Here is a 15,668-nt window from a genome sequence, read left to right as displayed (position 1 = left end):
AGAACCAAGAGGAATACTCAGTTAAAATGACCCCTTTTTGAGGATACATAATTGAATTCACTATATATTTTGACCAGTTAGTAACATACTCCTTACTGGGAGCTATTATCATGTGGTCCAAAAGGTCAATCCAGACAAGGATTTAGTTTTCTTTTTTTTTTTATTATTATCTTGACTCGGTGTCCTAAGGAAGTCTGTTCATTTCAGTTCCTATCATCTATTGAAAGTCAAGAGTGAATGACAACAGACTGACACTGGAGGTACTGCAGACATTTGACACAGGTTTTGTAGTGCTTTATTCTGAACAATGATTAGGTAAATTGGTACTGAACATATGCAGCAGGAAGTCTTTAGATAGAAATGAAAACTAATTACCATGATTTCATATGGAATTTGTAGACTGGTAATTACCATGTTAATCTCACTCAAGTTGGTGTCCTTATTTCTTGTACCTCTGAGGTTAAGTAATTGTATGGAGCCTCCTTTAATGCTGAATCCAGAACTAGAACTGACACTTAATCTGTGCCTGAAAATTGTGGCACATCCAGTATTAATCCATCCGATTTCTATGCTAGAATTGCACAACTTTCTTTTTCTCAGGATATATATAACAGGGCTCCTCTTAGCTGCAGTGGACTGGTCCCCTCTGCCATGTCTGAAGGAGAATGAGTGAAAAAGTCCCACAAAGTAGAGTGCAAACTCCCCAACCTATGAACTGATGTAGCTCATGCAGAAGAGTGTTCTGGGTGTATATTCTCATTGCCTCTTGCATCCATAGGTGCAGCTGCTGTTTCACAGACGCGATCTCTGGTGCTAGCTGCACTGCTTCACTATACGTTAGCAGGGTCCAGCAGGGCACCACGGACCACCAGACTGTAGCCAGGTACAAGAGGAGGGCTATCGCACCATGTGTCCACGTTTTCCCCTTTTTGGCAGTAGGAATCCACAGAGTGTGGGTCTCAAGGGAGAGTGGGATGAAACTCTTTCTCCCAGAGCCCCTTCCAACTCTCAGTCTTTCAAAAATAGGCTCTCAGTTCACTTTGTTTTGAGAGAAAGATGTCATGGAGGAACAAAATATAATTGTGGCTGAGGCTGGGATACTTGGTAAATTATCATGTGATCTCCACAGTGGGAATCCTTCAGCTTAAGGGGATGAAGCAAAAAGAGAAACGAGTTGTGCTGCATATGTAGAGTACATAGTATTACCCTGCTGATATATGAACCTCTTAGATTTCCTTTCAAAGGTGATAGTCAGGATGCCAAGCTTTACAGGAACATGCATCACCATAAATGTAATTGTGCTTTTTCATACTTAAAATGCCCTCCTTAAGGGGAACAGAATCTGCCTGAAAGAATCACGTTGCGAGTTTTGTTGTGCCTGAACAAAAAGATAAACGGATGGTCAGCTTTGAATTCATCTTTGTGTTGCAGAATCCGATATCCTGGTACCTCTAGAGACTCGCCACCTTGTTCATTTACTTCTAAGGAGACTTTGTGGATGATCTTTGACAAAACCACACCTTTGGTCTCACACATCTCAGAGAAATCTGATGCACTCTCATTAAAGACATTTGTCATGCCCAGGCTTTCCAGAAGTGGCTTCAGGTCGTAATCACCTTCCACGCTAAATTTTGGAAGAAATACATTCACTTTGGTGTTGGCCATCATGCTGGGATTGGTCCACTGTAATAGTGTCTCAGGGGTGAGTGCCTTTTCCAGCTGAAGACATAAAGGAACAAAATAAATTAATATGCAGCCTAAGGAAAATGAGAACAAAAAGACCATTCCTGAACTCACCACTCCTATCACACACACACACACACACCAAAAAAAATAAAATAAAATAAATTTTTAAAAAGGCAGCTTTTGCTTTTGAATTCACAATGGTAGCATTCAGGATTAATTTATACTCTCAGTTATATTATTGTAAATATGATTTAATTCATAGAATAGGCTTCAACAGCAACACTATTGAATATGTCCCTTACAAACTTTTGCTATGCAATCATCTCAACAACCGCATGAAGGAATCCAAGAAAGACAGTCCCTACCCAGGTTACACACAGCAGACTGGCAGATATAAAAGTCTCAGTTTATGACCCTACAGAGTAATGAAATTTCTGGTATCTGGGACAGAAGTAGACTCCAAACACAGAGCCTGCTCTTGATCTATGATGCTGATGTCTGAATTATTTTTAAAGCTAGGGGAAGAGGAGGCATAATCTGGGGCCATAACCAATTGCTGTCAGGAAAGGACTCACTTGGATTTTAAAATATGCATATTCTGTAATGTATTGCTATATATAAAGTATCTTACAGCTCTAAGGACGGATTCCTCCTGCCTTGTAAATGTATGGACTGTTGCAGCAAATTACAAAGGAGCCTTGTGCAATCATCTGTCTTGCTCCTTAAACTTTGAAGGTAGGTGGAAATATGTTCTATAATATTCACAGAGAAATGATACATGACATATTTATTCTTTAGGAAATGACTTATTCTCTTTCAGATTTGTTGTGCAATTGTAATTAAAAGGGCTCCATTAAAGACACCTCTGCTCAAAACTAAAATTTAGAAAAATGTAAGGTCTTAGTAAAATAAATCACCGATACATGACAACTGAAAAAAATGAGGACAGCAGGGTAAATAAAGACAGCACTACTGAGTACCTAGTAAATATGACTTTAAGCACTGTAAGAGCAAAAATCTTAAAATGAAAATTAAATATTTAGGCCAGATTTTCAGGTAAATACAGATTCCTTAAAGTCCAACATGTGCACCTTCTGCACTTTATACTGTCTTCTGTGTATGCTCTGTCTAAAACAAAGTCTTAATCATGGCTTCACACTTGTCCAAAGCAGAAATGATGATATTACAAATATGATATCAGCAAGCGTTATGTCAATACTGTTTTTTACTCTCACCTGTTCCAAGCCAGTTGTCTCATCTTCAATGTCTTTGGGCAGCAGAATGAGCATGCTTATATGCTTGTTAAGGCATGGAAGTTCAAGAATTGCAACATTTAATTCTTTTACATAGCCCAGACAAAAAGTAGCTTCCAGATTCATCATTTGCACTGGTTTAGTGTCAGTCTGCAAAACACAGAGGAGACAATCTAGCACTCCTTTTAATTCACAGAGATGACCATGACAGAGGAAAGTTTGCAAACTTGCGTGGAAGAGGTATATTGAATCACCATCAAGGAATTTGTTGACTTTCATAAGTAATGATATCAGCTTTATGAAACCCTTCCAGTAAAAGCTGATGGCTCTTTAAAGGTGACAGCTTTCCAAAGCAAAGTGGAACAGAACTCTACTTAACACAGCAACAGCATACTGCAGATGTGCCTTAAAAGAGAAATTTACCTAGTATCAGTGGCACTTCCTGCCTGTTTCACTGAAAGCTACAAATTACGCTGCCTTCCGTAATCTTAGTAAGTGTCAAGAAGTGGGCACATCTTAACAGTGAAGGTCAAGCTGTTCAATACAAGTAATTGGTATTTTTGTTTAGGGGCTGAAACACAGTAAGAAGAAATTTCAGGCTTATCTAACGCCAAATGCTTTTGTTTTCCATGAATGAAATAAGTCAAACCAAAAACAAAACAAAACTTTATTTCACAAGGTAGATTTACAAACTCTTCTGTTCATCTGGAAACTCATTTTAAAATTCAAATTCAGTAGAAAAAAAAATTCTAAAATGATTTAGAAAAAAAAATAGATGTTTCACTTTAAAAATTTATTGTTAATTTTATCATGTGAAAAACTTTTTTGGTTGAAGCTGTTGTCTGATGTGGAAACATGAATGTTTTCAGTGAAACTGAAAATCTAACTCTTCTCATGCACATATATATGGAAATATCTATATATTTGGAAATGTCTCTTTATCTCATAAATGTTTTCCAGTTTTATAACCTGGTTTCAAGCTGCCTGATCAAAATGTTCATTGCTGATCACAGATTCCTGAAGGCAAGAGCCACATGTGCTGCACCCATTTGGACCTAGGCTAAGCAGAGCTGATATGCAGAGGGCTGCGGTCCTGAGTATGACTGGAAAGAGGGAGGTTGGTGGGGACCCATCCCTGGAGAGGCGAGCACACAGCCAGACACCTAAGGGGTGACTCAAGAAGGCCCGTGCTGCGTGTAGATGTTTCACTAACTCTGTGACCATGAGAAATGCAATGTTTTGTGCTTTTCCCCTGATAGTTTGGGGATGCAGCATCTCATACAGGCTGCAGTCTCCTGGGAGCAGCTACCTGTGAGAACATGCATCTCCTTGTTGCAGGCAGTGGCTACATCTGATTACTTGTACGTGGCAGTTGTTGTCTAAATGCACTAACAGGATGGTCTGTTTTCACATTACGCCTTTGAAAGATGGATGTGAAAGCATCAGCAAACCTTTAAAGCAACATGACAAGAAAACTGGTTTAGCTACTCTTACAACATCATATAGGTTTTGATAGAAAGTATCAGAATGCCAAGCTGATAATCAACATTTCTCATTTTCTCTTGCTGGGATTTCCTTAGCTCAAGGTTGGCAAACATTTATTTGAGTGGAAACAGTAGTCTTTATTTTTTTGGAACATACCTTGTTGACTTTAAAAGGACATTCTTTGATCTCTGCTTCTGGGAACTTCTTCATCCAGTTTGTGACAAAATAAGCTGCATTAACTAGGAGGATCTGAGTCTGGTCACTTACACTATCCTCATTCAAAATATTCTCCATCTTGCCTGTGAATATGTTTAAGCTGGTTGTTAATACAATACATTATCAACGTATCAGTTGCTTTGCCTGAATATGAAAACACTTAACTGAATTAAATTATTTGTGTACTGCACCTCCCAGACAGGAACTTTAAACCAGACAGAAATCCCCAAAAGAAGCACCTAGTCCTCCCACTGCAGTTGAATGCATGAAATGGAATTTCGGATCAAGACTGATCTTCCAAATGATATCTTTTCTATATATTCCATGCTTATATAGCATGGAATCAAAAATATGTCTACTGCTTTTGTTTAGTACTTTAAAGAAGGTACTGAATTTTAAGTAGAATTCAATGGTTGTAAACAAAAAAGTATGTCATTTGGACAGCAAGACTGGAAGGAAGTTTCAGATTAGATTCTACTCATTTCTGGAGTGACACATGAGAATAATATAACCTGAATAATAAAAAATACTGTTCTGATTACAGTTCATAACCAAATACTGCTATAGATTGCAAAAAGAGTATGCAATTCTTCCCCTCTATGCTCTGTTTTGAGTCTTTTCAAACACTGACATAAAAGACACTGAATTCAGAGCACTGGGTATGCAAGTCTTCACTGATGCATGAATTGCACAGGCAGTGCAGCGTACTTCCCCATGGCCACCTGTGCCAGTTTGGGGTGGACCAGACGTGGCTCATGCACCCATGTTTTCATTTTTGCACCACACGAGGGCAATAGGCAGCAATCGCCCCTGGAGCTACCTGCAAACAGGCTGTGCACCGGCATTGGTGTCAGATGTTTGCAAAGGTCCACAGCCAGGAGCCGTTGTTCTCCCAAACTGTCCTGCTGAAGTAACACATGAGCAGCAGCTTTGCCCAAAGCTAATGCAAGTTCTGTCTCACATTTTTGCCTTCAGAACTGCTGCAGCAGTAAAGTTAATGATTTCAAAACATGCTAACATGGCTAATCCTCATTAATCCAAATAATAGGTGTAGTCCCACTGCTTTCACTATATATTTATTTCTAAAAGCATTAGTCAAGAGATGTCACAAGGATAAGGATCTCTTTCTTCAAAGAGGTAAGCAGCATCCCTGAGGTTAAGCCATACTCACCATCAGTTAGCTCTGAGAGAGATTTGTTGATCTTCTGTCGGGTTTCCTCAGTTTTTTCTTTGAACTCCACTAGTTCCAGCTCAGATGGAAAAGGCCTCTTTGTAGAGTTGACAAAGTCCTGAAAGAGACGAGGTATCAAAGCCAGCCTTGGTTAAATGCTGTTTATTCAACAGCTCTTTACACAGCCCACGACATCAGCATCCCAAGCTTCACCACAGGGTAATTGGAGAGTTTATTAGAAAGGACACTTAATGAATAACAGTGGGAGACAACCAGGATGCACAGACACTTCCAGCAGATCGCTCCCAAGATCATCTTTAGTCCAGTGGCATTACAACAGCTGCTAAAGTAACTTTGATACTGCAGGAGAGAGCACGATGCCCAAGTTTGAAAGGACAGGGCAGCCTTCAGTTCAGACCTGGGCAAGAGAAAGGGCCAAGATAAAGGCCACAGGCTGCTCACATCATGCCTGTCCTTGTCAGGTGAGGCATTTATTGCAGTGGATGGGAATTGACCTTTGCTGTAGCAGGGGCTTTAAGACAGGGAATCTGATTACAGCATCGTTTAAGCAGGTTGAGAGTTTCCTGAAACATCTCTTTTAGGCTGAAGTCACCCTTACTTGGGGCCCTACTCAACTCTGAGAAAACAAACACGACATTCTTCTCAGTTGTTTGCAAGGTTCTTAACTTATAAGGTCAAATAACACCTTCATCACTTGTGTTGTTTCAGTAGCCAGTATTGTGCCTCCTCGGATAGATTAAGAAAACTACAGTTTGTGCAGTAATTACTTGGGTGTGTGAAGTAGACACACACTTGCACCATCACCTGCTTTTTAAACTCCTTTTCAGTCATACTTACAATGCAAAGACCTTGATGTGGCATAGAAGTTATATTGCATTCAAAACGTACTGCGCCTACTGACCTAAAGCATATTAATGAAAGAATTGCAAGTGTGGTAATAGTTGCATGGCTTGAAGTCAAGCAGCTCACTCACCCTCCTACAAACTTTTATGGTAGCAGAGAATATTATGTTGTTCATCATCTGAGTTTAGTAAAGTAACAGACAAAAGTGAGATAATTCATTCTGAATAAGATTGAAGCCTGACACCGTAGTGCCTCAACACGTTGGCCAAGCAGTTCAAGTTCTTTTCTGCAGTACTTACTGTGGTAGGAGCGAGAGACTTGTCTACAAAGAGCCGTTTGACCATTTTCAGTGCGAAGAAAGAGCTGAGCTTGGAAACATCTGAAGTTACTGTTTGAAACCCGAAAGAAACATCTTTGACATCTTGTAAATGGAGCACCTGTTAATGAACGTAATAAAATACTGAGCATCTTTCTTTTTGTCATCTGAACATTCCTAACAGATTGGCAATGAGCAACGCCAGTTTGTGACCAGAGCTGTGGCTTTTTGTATGTAAGCGAACAACACAGGCTTCTCACTGTTATTTATTACTCGGTAATCATTCATTTAGTTGACGTCCTCACAATATCTAAAAATTTGAACCTACCAAATCTTTAACCAAACATGCTTCCCTCCTGCCAGCAGTCCAAAGAAATCCACAGAGCCGTTCATGCTTGCAATGTGACTTAGTCGATTAAACAACTGCAGTGTGGAGTCATAATGTTTTCACCAAACTCACATTCCTGTCCAAAACTCTGGAGTTTATAGGCCAGATAAATAAGGGTCCCAATTAGTCTCCTTTCTTGAAGTAGACAACCCCTTTTAAAAATGCTCACCAGATCACCAGGTTTTCCAATTGCTGTGACTACCACATGACATCACATGGTATTTCAGCAAAAAAAATGATCAGATATCTCTGTGTGTGTTGGCAGACAGAAAATGAGCTGGAGGTGGGGCTGCTGACCCAAACTTGGCCACTCGCCAGCTCCTGGAGATCGCAGGGCCAATTCTAGGAAGTTCTGGGATGACCTAAAACTCTCTGCTTTCAGATGCCTGCTTGCTGCAAGGTTCTAGATGGTGGCTGTGCCTTGGCCACCCCTCAGCGTCCTCTCCTCACCTTGCTCATGGGAGCAGGAGGAAGTAAGTTCCCAAGGACACAGCAACAGCCAAACTCCACAAACGTTTTTTCATAAATGACTTTCTCAATTTATTTCCCTCTCCTCCAACACTTTTATTTCTTCATATGTTACGTGCAAAAAGCCTTTGAGTCTGGTAATTATGTCTGGGGAGACACCTCCACTACTGCAACTTGTCTGCCTGGCAGAGTTTTTAGCACAAGTTTGTTCACTGATATCCCAGAGTAAGACTGCCAATCTCACTGCTTCTGAATCTAGTGCTTAAAACCCAAACATAAATCAGGGACAGATAGAAGCTAGAATACACATGGAAAATAGAAGGTAAAACATATAACATAAAATGATAAAATAACATAAAATAACATAAAATTGAATAACATAACATAACATGCAAGTTCATCTGTCTCTGTAGTCAGCACTTTTTATATACCACTTGAGAAATGTGAAACAAAAGTGCACTTGTTACAGAACAGCATTTGTGGACATGCATATTAAGTTATTATGGGATGGTTCAAAGCAAATTGCAGACATAAGTGAAAATGAAATTAAGCATAGGTTAATATTTTGAAATCTCCCATTAGAAAGACAATGCTTGAATTCTGAAATGGTGAGAAAGATGTGGGGCATCATTATGTTAAAAACTAGGAAAGAAAAAAAAAAAAAAAAAAAAAAATCTAGAGTTTTTTTCTAATATATTAAAAAAAAAAAAAATGTTTGGAAAAATCTGCAGTACCCACAGGTCTATTGCAGTGCAGCTGTGCAAATAGGACAAGGCTCATTGTAATCTGTGGGATGTGAGGGTGCACAGGAGGTTGCACTCAGGCTAGGTGCCATCAGTGAATGAGAAAGCACAGGGAGGAATTCCTAAAGGAAGGAAAATGTATTCAAATAGGTAGAACGTCCCTCAGAGCCAGGTGATAATCAGAGTATAAATGCATGCTGAATTTGCTTCTCATTCACCTCTGGCTAACTGCGCAGTCTGTGGGCACCCTCACTGGGATGAAAAGAAGCTAGGTAAATCCCAGCTCTCACAGAGGCAGCCGTGCAGTCTCCCCGCGCCACAGGGAGACCTCGATCAAGTGATTGCCTCATCACCATGATGCTGCTTCATCGTGTTGTAAACCCCTGGAGCACCACAAGCTGCTTGCAAGGCAAAACACGGCTCAAGTTGCGCCTTCTTCGACTGCATTAGCTTCCTCTTAGCTGTGTGATGGGACAAAGGGGAAATGTCACAGACAGGGCGGCTAAGAATGCTTGGCAATGGCAAAATTAATTCCGATTTTGTTAAGCTTAAGCGTTCCTGAATAATCACAGAACAATTATCCAGAAGATGCAGTGATCTTGGCAGTGACCTGCAGTCACAATCAATAATGTGCTGAAAGGAGTCAAGGCTTTAACACAACTCTTGAGGACTCTGCCATGTCCCTTTCCACCTTGTACATGCTTGAGAAAGCCTTTCTCTTTACCCCAGTGATTTTCAGCCTTTTTGGTTGTGTGGGACCGTACAGTGTGGGACCTTTCAGGAATTTCAAGTGGACAGTTTGCAGCCTGCTTCTGTACAACAGTAGGAAGAATAAAAAAGAAAGCCATCTCCAACAGCCACATAATCTTGCAGCCACAGAGCAGGACGACAATGTCTCACCTGTTTCATCTGGTCTGCAGTGTCACCTTTCGTAGCTTTATACGCCAGAGCCAGGGACGTTGAGGTACACAGGGGGGCAAAAATGATATTGGCTGTTTTATCCTTCTCACATAACTTTTTGAACATGTCAACTGCAAAGGCAGTGTTTGCTAGTTGCAGAGCATCCATCGTCATCCTGAAACAGAAAAGGACAAAGATGATTCACAGTCAGCTCCTGCTGGCCAGGTCACTGGTTTCCTTGCTGAAGGAGGTTGGACGCCAGTATGGGAATGGGGCTGCTTGAGCCTTTTGAGGAAAATTAAAAGCGGCCTGACCAAACCCACCCAGTTTCAGCAGCTCCTGTGGAGCAGGGAAAGTCTCACCCATGCTGAACTGAGGCAATGCAAGTGCTTCAGTAAAAGCTGTCACCATCAAGTGACAGCTGGCAATGCCACGTGTTATGTGGAGCCAGTATTACCAGACACACCTGGTTAGGGTGACCCACGCACATAGAGTCAAATTGGATCGCATATGAATTTAATCTGTTTTTAATTGATACTCTTAAAATGTGCCGACCTACAAGGTACTTTGCCTATGCTCTGGGCTCTCCTGGCACACAGGCAGGCCTTTAATAGTCTTTCTTAATAGTCATAATCTTTCCTGTCTCTTGCTTCATGGCTAATTGTTCATTAAGCTTTAGCTTTGGTACATGTCCTTCCTCCAAGGGATGATTCCCCATGCTCCCTAGCCTTGCTAGAAGTCTCCAGAAAGCTGTCTGGTCCTGTAGGATGAGATTGCCCCAGAAACTTCAGGGATTTGGCCTCCTACATAAATACTGCTGTGTGCCCACTCATCACTTACAATGTTTTAACAGCAAATATTTTCCTAGCATTTCTTAGTAACTGCAATTGCCACAGGGCTGTTCGCTGATCTGTGCAGGCAGGAATGGAAAGGGTGGTGCCCAAGGGACAGTCATAGTAGTCCATGCTCTGGGAAAGCCATGAAGTATTCCCATCTTCCAGACTGCTTTCAGATATCTGAAATCGTACTTTGGTTTAAGTCGATTTGTGTAGATTCAAGATAGCAACCTAATCACCTAATTTCAGACAATAGCATGTCTGGCTTTAGACCAGCAAGTACACAGATAATGACTGCTTTGGCATAGTGAGATTGACAGTATCCTGCCCCCAGTATCATGTGTCCCTAAAGAAAGATAATCTGATAAATTGGTGTTGAACAACTTTGTCAAAGCTACTGAAAGGACAGGAAGGAAAAGGAAAAGACAAATACTGGGAAATGCTTCAAAAGATCAGAGATTTCACAAGGAATCCCAAAGGTGTCTTCAGAATTTGCTCTCTCCAGGAAAAATGGTAAGCCACTGGAATTAATATGGCACAGAAGGATGATTTAGAAAGTTGTGTTCTTATCTAAACACATAGATATGCTCACATTTCAGAGCCTGACCCTGAAGATCTAGGGGCTCAATTTTATCCTACTATGAACAGGAAAGTCAGTTATTTCTTTGAAGCATTACCTTGGTAAGAGGCTTACTGATCCTTTGAGAAACACCTTAAGGTCAGGGATTTCTCTCAAATGACTGATTACTTAATACTGCAGCTTCAAACATTTACTTACCTAGTTTGTATCATTTGCTTCCTAGGCAGGAAAGATCTCACCAAATGAAAGCAGTGAGGGATGAGAAGACAGAAATGGAAAAAGAGGACATATGGGCAGGAAACTGTCTCCATAAGATATCCTTTTCTGACCACTCACTCTCATGCCTGTTTGGAGTGGCATTTTGAATGAGAAAATCTCCTATTTAGGTGCACGTGTCATACTACCCAAACTTTGCTGAATATTTGACATTATTGTACAGAGAAGTTGTAGCAGTTTTGGTATTTGACAGCAGTGACTTCTGAAATAATCTCTCGTATCTATAAATTTTTATGGAAATAACAGAACATGTTAGTATTTTCTGCAACATAGTACAGAAAACTTTGATTAGAAAACTTCTTTTACAAAATGAATGTCTTTATTTTTCTTTTAGTTATTTTTTTATGCATATATTCTATGTATTTGGTAAAGCTTCTAGTTTATTAGGGGCTAAAAGTTCCTGTACAAAAGGTTATTGAAATGCACTGCACAACCTAATTAAGTGACAAATAGATACTGGCATAACACCAAGGCTTTTTAAATCCATTTTTTGCAGAGCACACTTACCCAGCACTGCACTCTCACAAAGTGCTCTGATTGTTGGTATTATCAAGTAACTATTCGCTAATTCCCTCCCACTATGAAGAAAATAATTTTCATCTTAAGGAGAGAAAACAGTAAATATAGACCACTGAATAAAATTCTCCCCACACAAAAATGAGGAGGAGGATGCTTTGCAACATGTAGAGGTTTTGCAAGGACCCTACAATTAGGCTTTTCATTCAGAAAGGGTCTGTTCATTTTCCAGGAGCCTGACAGCATCTAGAGCTGCTTCTTAATGAGAAATTACCCACGTGAGATCCCATTTTACAGTCTCAGCAGGCATCAAGCAGGTATCACAGTGAGGTTTGGGAAATGTGTCTCCGAGAATTTATGGGTGTAAAGTAGAGAACTATGTGCCATCCCAGCACTGCAAGCATCCATCTTATTCCCATAGTCACAACTTCTCACACATAAAAGCAACTAATTACCAGAAAAGTCAAGCTTGCTAGAAACTATGGGCTCAGCACATACCCTAAAGGAGGAGAGAGCTTTGAGCAGAGCAGTGTTAAAAGACAGGTTAAAACAAATACGAAGGCCTGGGACTGGTGCTGAGGGAGTCACTTGGAAGAGGGGCAAAGGAATAAGTACAGAATCATCCTTTGAAATGCCTTTCTGCACTTGCTCATCACAGATATGCACCTTTGTGTCTCCATACGCCTTAAACTCCCTTGGATAGTTTGCATCTTTTATTTTTCCCCTTTAACTCAACCTTTTTAAGGGCCCACAAAGGGCCATGAGTACATAATCCATGCATACACTTTCCCTGTCTCCTTCTCGCTCTCTCTCTCTCTCTCTTCACCCTCCCTCCTCAGCCTCACATAAGAATTGAAGAACTGGGGCGAGAACCAACTTCCCAGGCATTTCTTACTGAGGAGACACTGGAAAATTACGCAAGGAACCAGGAATGTGTCATTCGACGTCTACCACTCTCGTGAAGACAAACAATGCAGAGTTTCACAATGCAGAATGATGCCTGCAATTTACCTGAGAAATATTTTGTTTGCTAGTGGGGTAGAATATCATTCTTTAGTGGTGACTGGACTGATACTATTCTATCTTGGCTCCCAGATTAAGATTGGCTCGCAGACTAAGAAACAATATGCATTCATAATCACTTTAAGCACCGCATGTTCCTTTCTCACTTCATATTACAAATGCAATCCTGGCACTCTGACATAAACATTTTCAGTTATATTGGCAAATGAGCCTCCTGTGATATTAAAATATGTGTGTGCTACCTGTGTTTCACTCTCGTGTTGCAAAAAAAATTAAATGACACTCTTCCTTATATGAGAGAAAAGCTGTACCAGGACTTACAAACTCCTCTCTTCTGTCCACATTGGTAACTCCAATACTGCTCAAGCTGGATCATTTTCTCCAAAGTGTCTATGCTCCTTTTCAGTGAGGAAAGGCAGAGGTGTCCTGTGGTGAACCTTTTGTTCACCCAGTAACTGCTGATAATCTCAAAGCTTCTGTTGAGCTGAACGAAACTATTCCTGGTAGCAAAGTGGCAAGGCTCTCCATTTTACCATTTCTTTAATTTATCAGTACTACTGCAATAATGCACATTCAGGGGATTTTCTTGGAAAAAAAATCTCAATTTCACACTTATGCTTGAATAAAGTTTGGATAGCAAAGAATAATCTCACCATCTTTTTTAACTGCACTTAGTCTTTTTTTTTTTTAATGCTCCATTTATTAATGATGTATTATATTGAGGAGCTCATGACATTCATAGTCTTGAGAGGAATTTGCTGTATTAAATATTACAAAATATTGAATCTCTTTAAAGCCCTGTGCGTCCCAAGCTGTGTTAGTGTGGCCATTAAGGCAAGTTCCAGTCAGGTGAGAAGGGCTGAGGCTCTCGTCAGGAGGAAAGCCCATTAGCTGCCCGATGAGCAGTCCCAGAAACCAGACACAGCTCCTGAGTCAGTAATCATAAGGAAACCTCACACGGGGAGGAGTCAAAAAAAATCGGAGATGAAATTTTCAGCAGGCCTGCTGCATGGATTCTGCCCGAGTCCCTCCTTTCCCAGGAAAGCGGTCTGTCAGCATTTTGACAGAGGCCCGCGGCACTGTGGCACCTTCTAAGCACAGGTAGCTTGTGATCCACCCAGCTTTGCTTAAAACTGTGACGAGGCCACGGCGTTAGAGAAATGCACTCAGATGCAGAAGGGAGCTGAAAGACTTTAGAACCAGCTTGGAAAAAAAATATAATAAATTTGTTTATTGGTAGAAGACACCATTTTTGCTTAGTCTCTCTTGAATGCAACCAAAAAAAAAAAAAATCTAGAGATAAAGGCTTTGTTTACTGTTTGCTTACTAAGAGAAAAGCTAAATATAGCTTATCTTCTAAAAAAATAATCAGGAGAGCAGCAATGTCTGTGTGGGAACCCGACAAGTCATGTCAGCTATATGGCAGGCACAATCTGATAAAGCAGCACAAGTAGTTATTTTATTCTTGTCTCGGTTAAGGAGTCCCTGCAGGAGAGCACGCCCGTGGCAGACAGGGAGTGAGAAGTGATGGCTGTGCGGTGCTGGGCTGGTCTCGGGGCTGTGCACCGGGAGGATAAATGATGTGAAACAACCCGCATGCATGCTCACAGGTGAGGCATTCACCCTTGAAACCAGCTCTTTCAACATTTAATATGACCCCACTTCAGCTCTTGCTTGGAAAACACAAAACATAAAGGACTAAAAGACCCCGGTGAGCCTATTCCTCCTACTTGTACACAAATGACAACTCTCCACTGGGCAGGCTACCCAGCTATGTAACAAGGACATGATTTCCTCTGCACAGACATTTCTTTGAGGAGCACACAACGCCAGCCTGATGCTTTACTTCAGTGGGATCAGAGCATCCATCGGGTTGTGGAAAAGCACCGTCAGCAGCACAGCCGGGAAAGACACGCCAAGAATTAAAGAGAGAAACAAGCCACCACAATATGCTTTGTTGTGCCTCAACAGCCAGTGAATTCTTCAAATTGAATGGTCACACTGAAGATGAATTGGTAATTAGTAGACTTAAGCTCACTTTAAACAAGTGAGGATTAGTCACTTGATTAAAAAGTCAAAGCAAACAGAGCAGAGCATACACACCCCTGCAGAAAATGAGAGGAATATTCCTTTGTAAATTTCCAAAACAGCCTAGGTTCTACTTACAGACATGGAGCATTTTCATGGCATCATATATGAACTGCTTTTTTTCTGACACAGGAACAGCCTTTTGCAATGGACAGCAGGAGATATGAATACTCTAATAATTCCTAATGTCTCTGCAGCCAGAGACCCTACTCACCACTTGCAATGAATCTTTCCAGGGAGAAGAAATGCAGCTTGACAAATACAGCAACGTTGGGATGAAACCAACATGTTTTAATTTGGGAGGGCTTTTTCCCACCTTCAATTTCACATGCTGTCTTTTTGAATGAGCTCCCTTCTCCCGCTCCCTCTAAGCGATTATGTTTCACGTTAGCTATTAGTTAGGCATCAATTTTGGCATCAGAGGAAGAAAAAGAGCTGTACTTACTTTTCAAGGGTATAATCCTGGTAATCAATGAAGTGGGTACAGCACGAAGAACTAGCAACCTGTAGTGAAACCTTGCTGAGCAGAAGAGTCTGTTAGCTTGCCTGCTCACTGTCACCACTCCCACTTTCCCAACCGTAATTGCGCACACACACTACCTCTTACTCTCGCTTTCTTTCTTCTTTTTTTTTTTTTCCCCCTTAATCATTCTTCATTGGAGAAGGAATATGATTCACACCAGAGTTGTCTTTGCCTGCCCAGCCACTGAGCAAACAACATGCTCCGGCAGGAAACAGCAGCCTCGGCATGTTGCCTTCAGCAAGTGCTCTGCAAAAGGCACCAGACAAGAAAGAGTGAAGGCTCCGAAAGAGAAGGTAGAACGATGGAGCAACTGAAAGATCTTCTGAGTAAAACCAG

The 15,668-nt window shown here is 40.9% G+C and overlaps 1 protein-coding gene across 1 annotated transcript; it reads right to left on the bottom strand.

Annotated features, from left to right (window-relative positions):
* Positions 1-261: 261 nt before the first annotated feature.
* On the bottom strand, positions 262-15,350 carry SERPINB5 (serpin family B member 5). Its single transcript, XM_035319342.1, has 7 exons — positions 15,255-15,350; positions 9,491-9,665; positions 6,975-7,112; positions 5,812-5,929; positions 4,581-4,723; positions 2,922-3,089; positions 262-1,719 (listed from the first exon to the last, which is right to left on the bottom strand). The coding sequence occupies exons 2-7, from the start codon at positions 9,662-9,664 to the stop codon at positions 1,327-1,329; spliced, it is 1,134 nt and encodes a 377-aa protein (XP_035175233.1). The 5' UTR covers position 9,665; positions 15,255-15,350; the 3' UTR covers positions 262-1,326.
* Positions 15,351-15,668: the final 318 nt, after the last annotated feature.

This window comes from Oxyura jamaicensis, chromosome 2 (assembly GCF_011077185.1).
Source record: "Oxyura jamaicensis isolate SHBP4307 breed ruddy duck chromosome 2, BPBGC_Ojam_1.0, whole genome shotgun sequence".
Lineage (NCBI taxonomy): Eukaryota > Metazoa > Chordata > Aves > Anseriformes > Anatidae > Oxyura > Oxyura jamaicensis.
The sequence above is the reverse complement of the archived record's forward strand: the minus strand, read 5'-3'. Positions and strand labels throughout refer to the sequence as shown.

What these genes read in the sequence shown, in the direction of transcription:
- SERPINB5 (XM_035319342.1), bottom strand. Translation starts at nt 9,664, where the DNA reads ATGACGATGGATGCTCTGCAACTAGCAAACACTGCCTTTGCAGTTGAC. An exon ending in CTGCAGACCAGATGAAACAG is followed by an intron (nt 7,113 to 9,490) that starts GTGAGACATTGT and finishes GTTCATTAACAG; the next exon opens with GTGCTCCATTTACAAGATGT. An exon ending in TCTCTCAGAGCTAACTGATG is followed by an intron (nt 4,724 to 5,811) that starts GTGAGTATGGCT and finishes ACATATTCACAG; the next exon opens with GCAAGATGGAGAATATTTTG.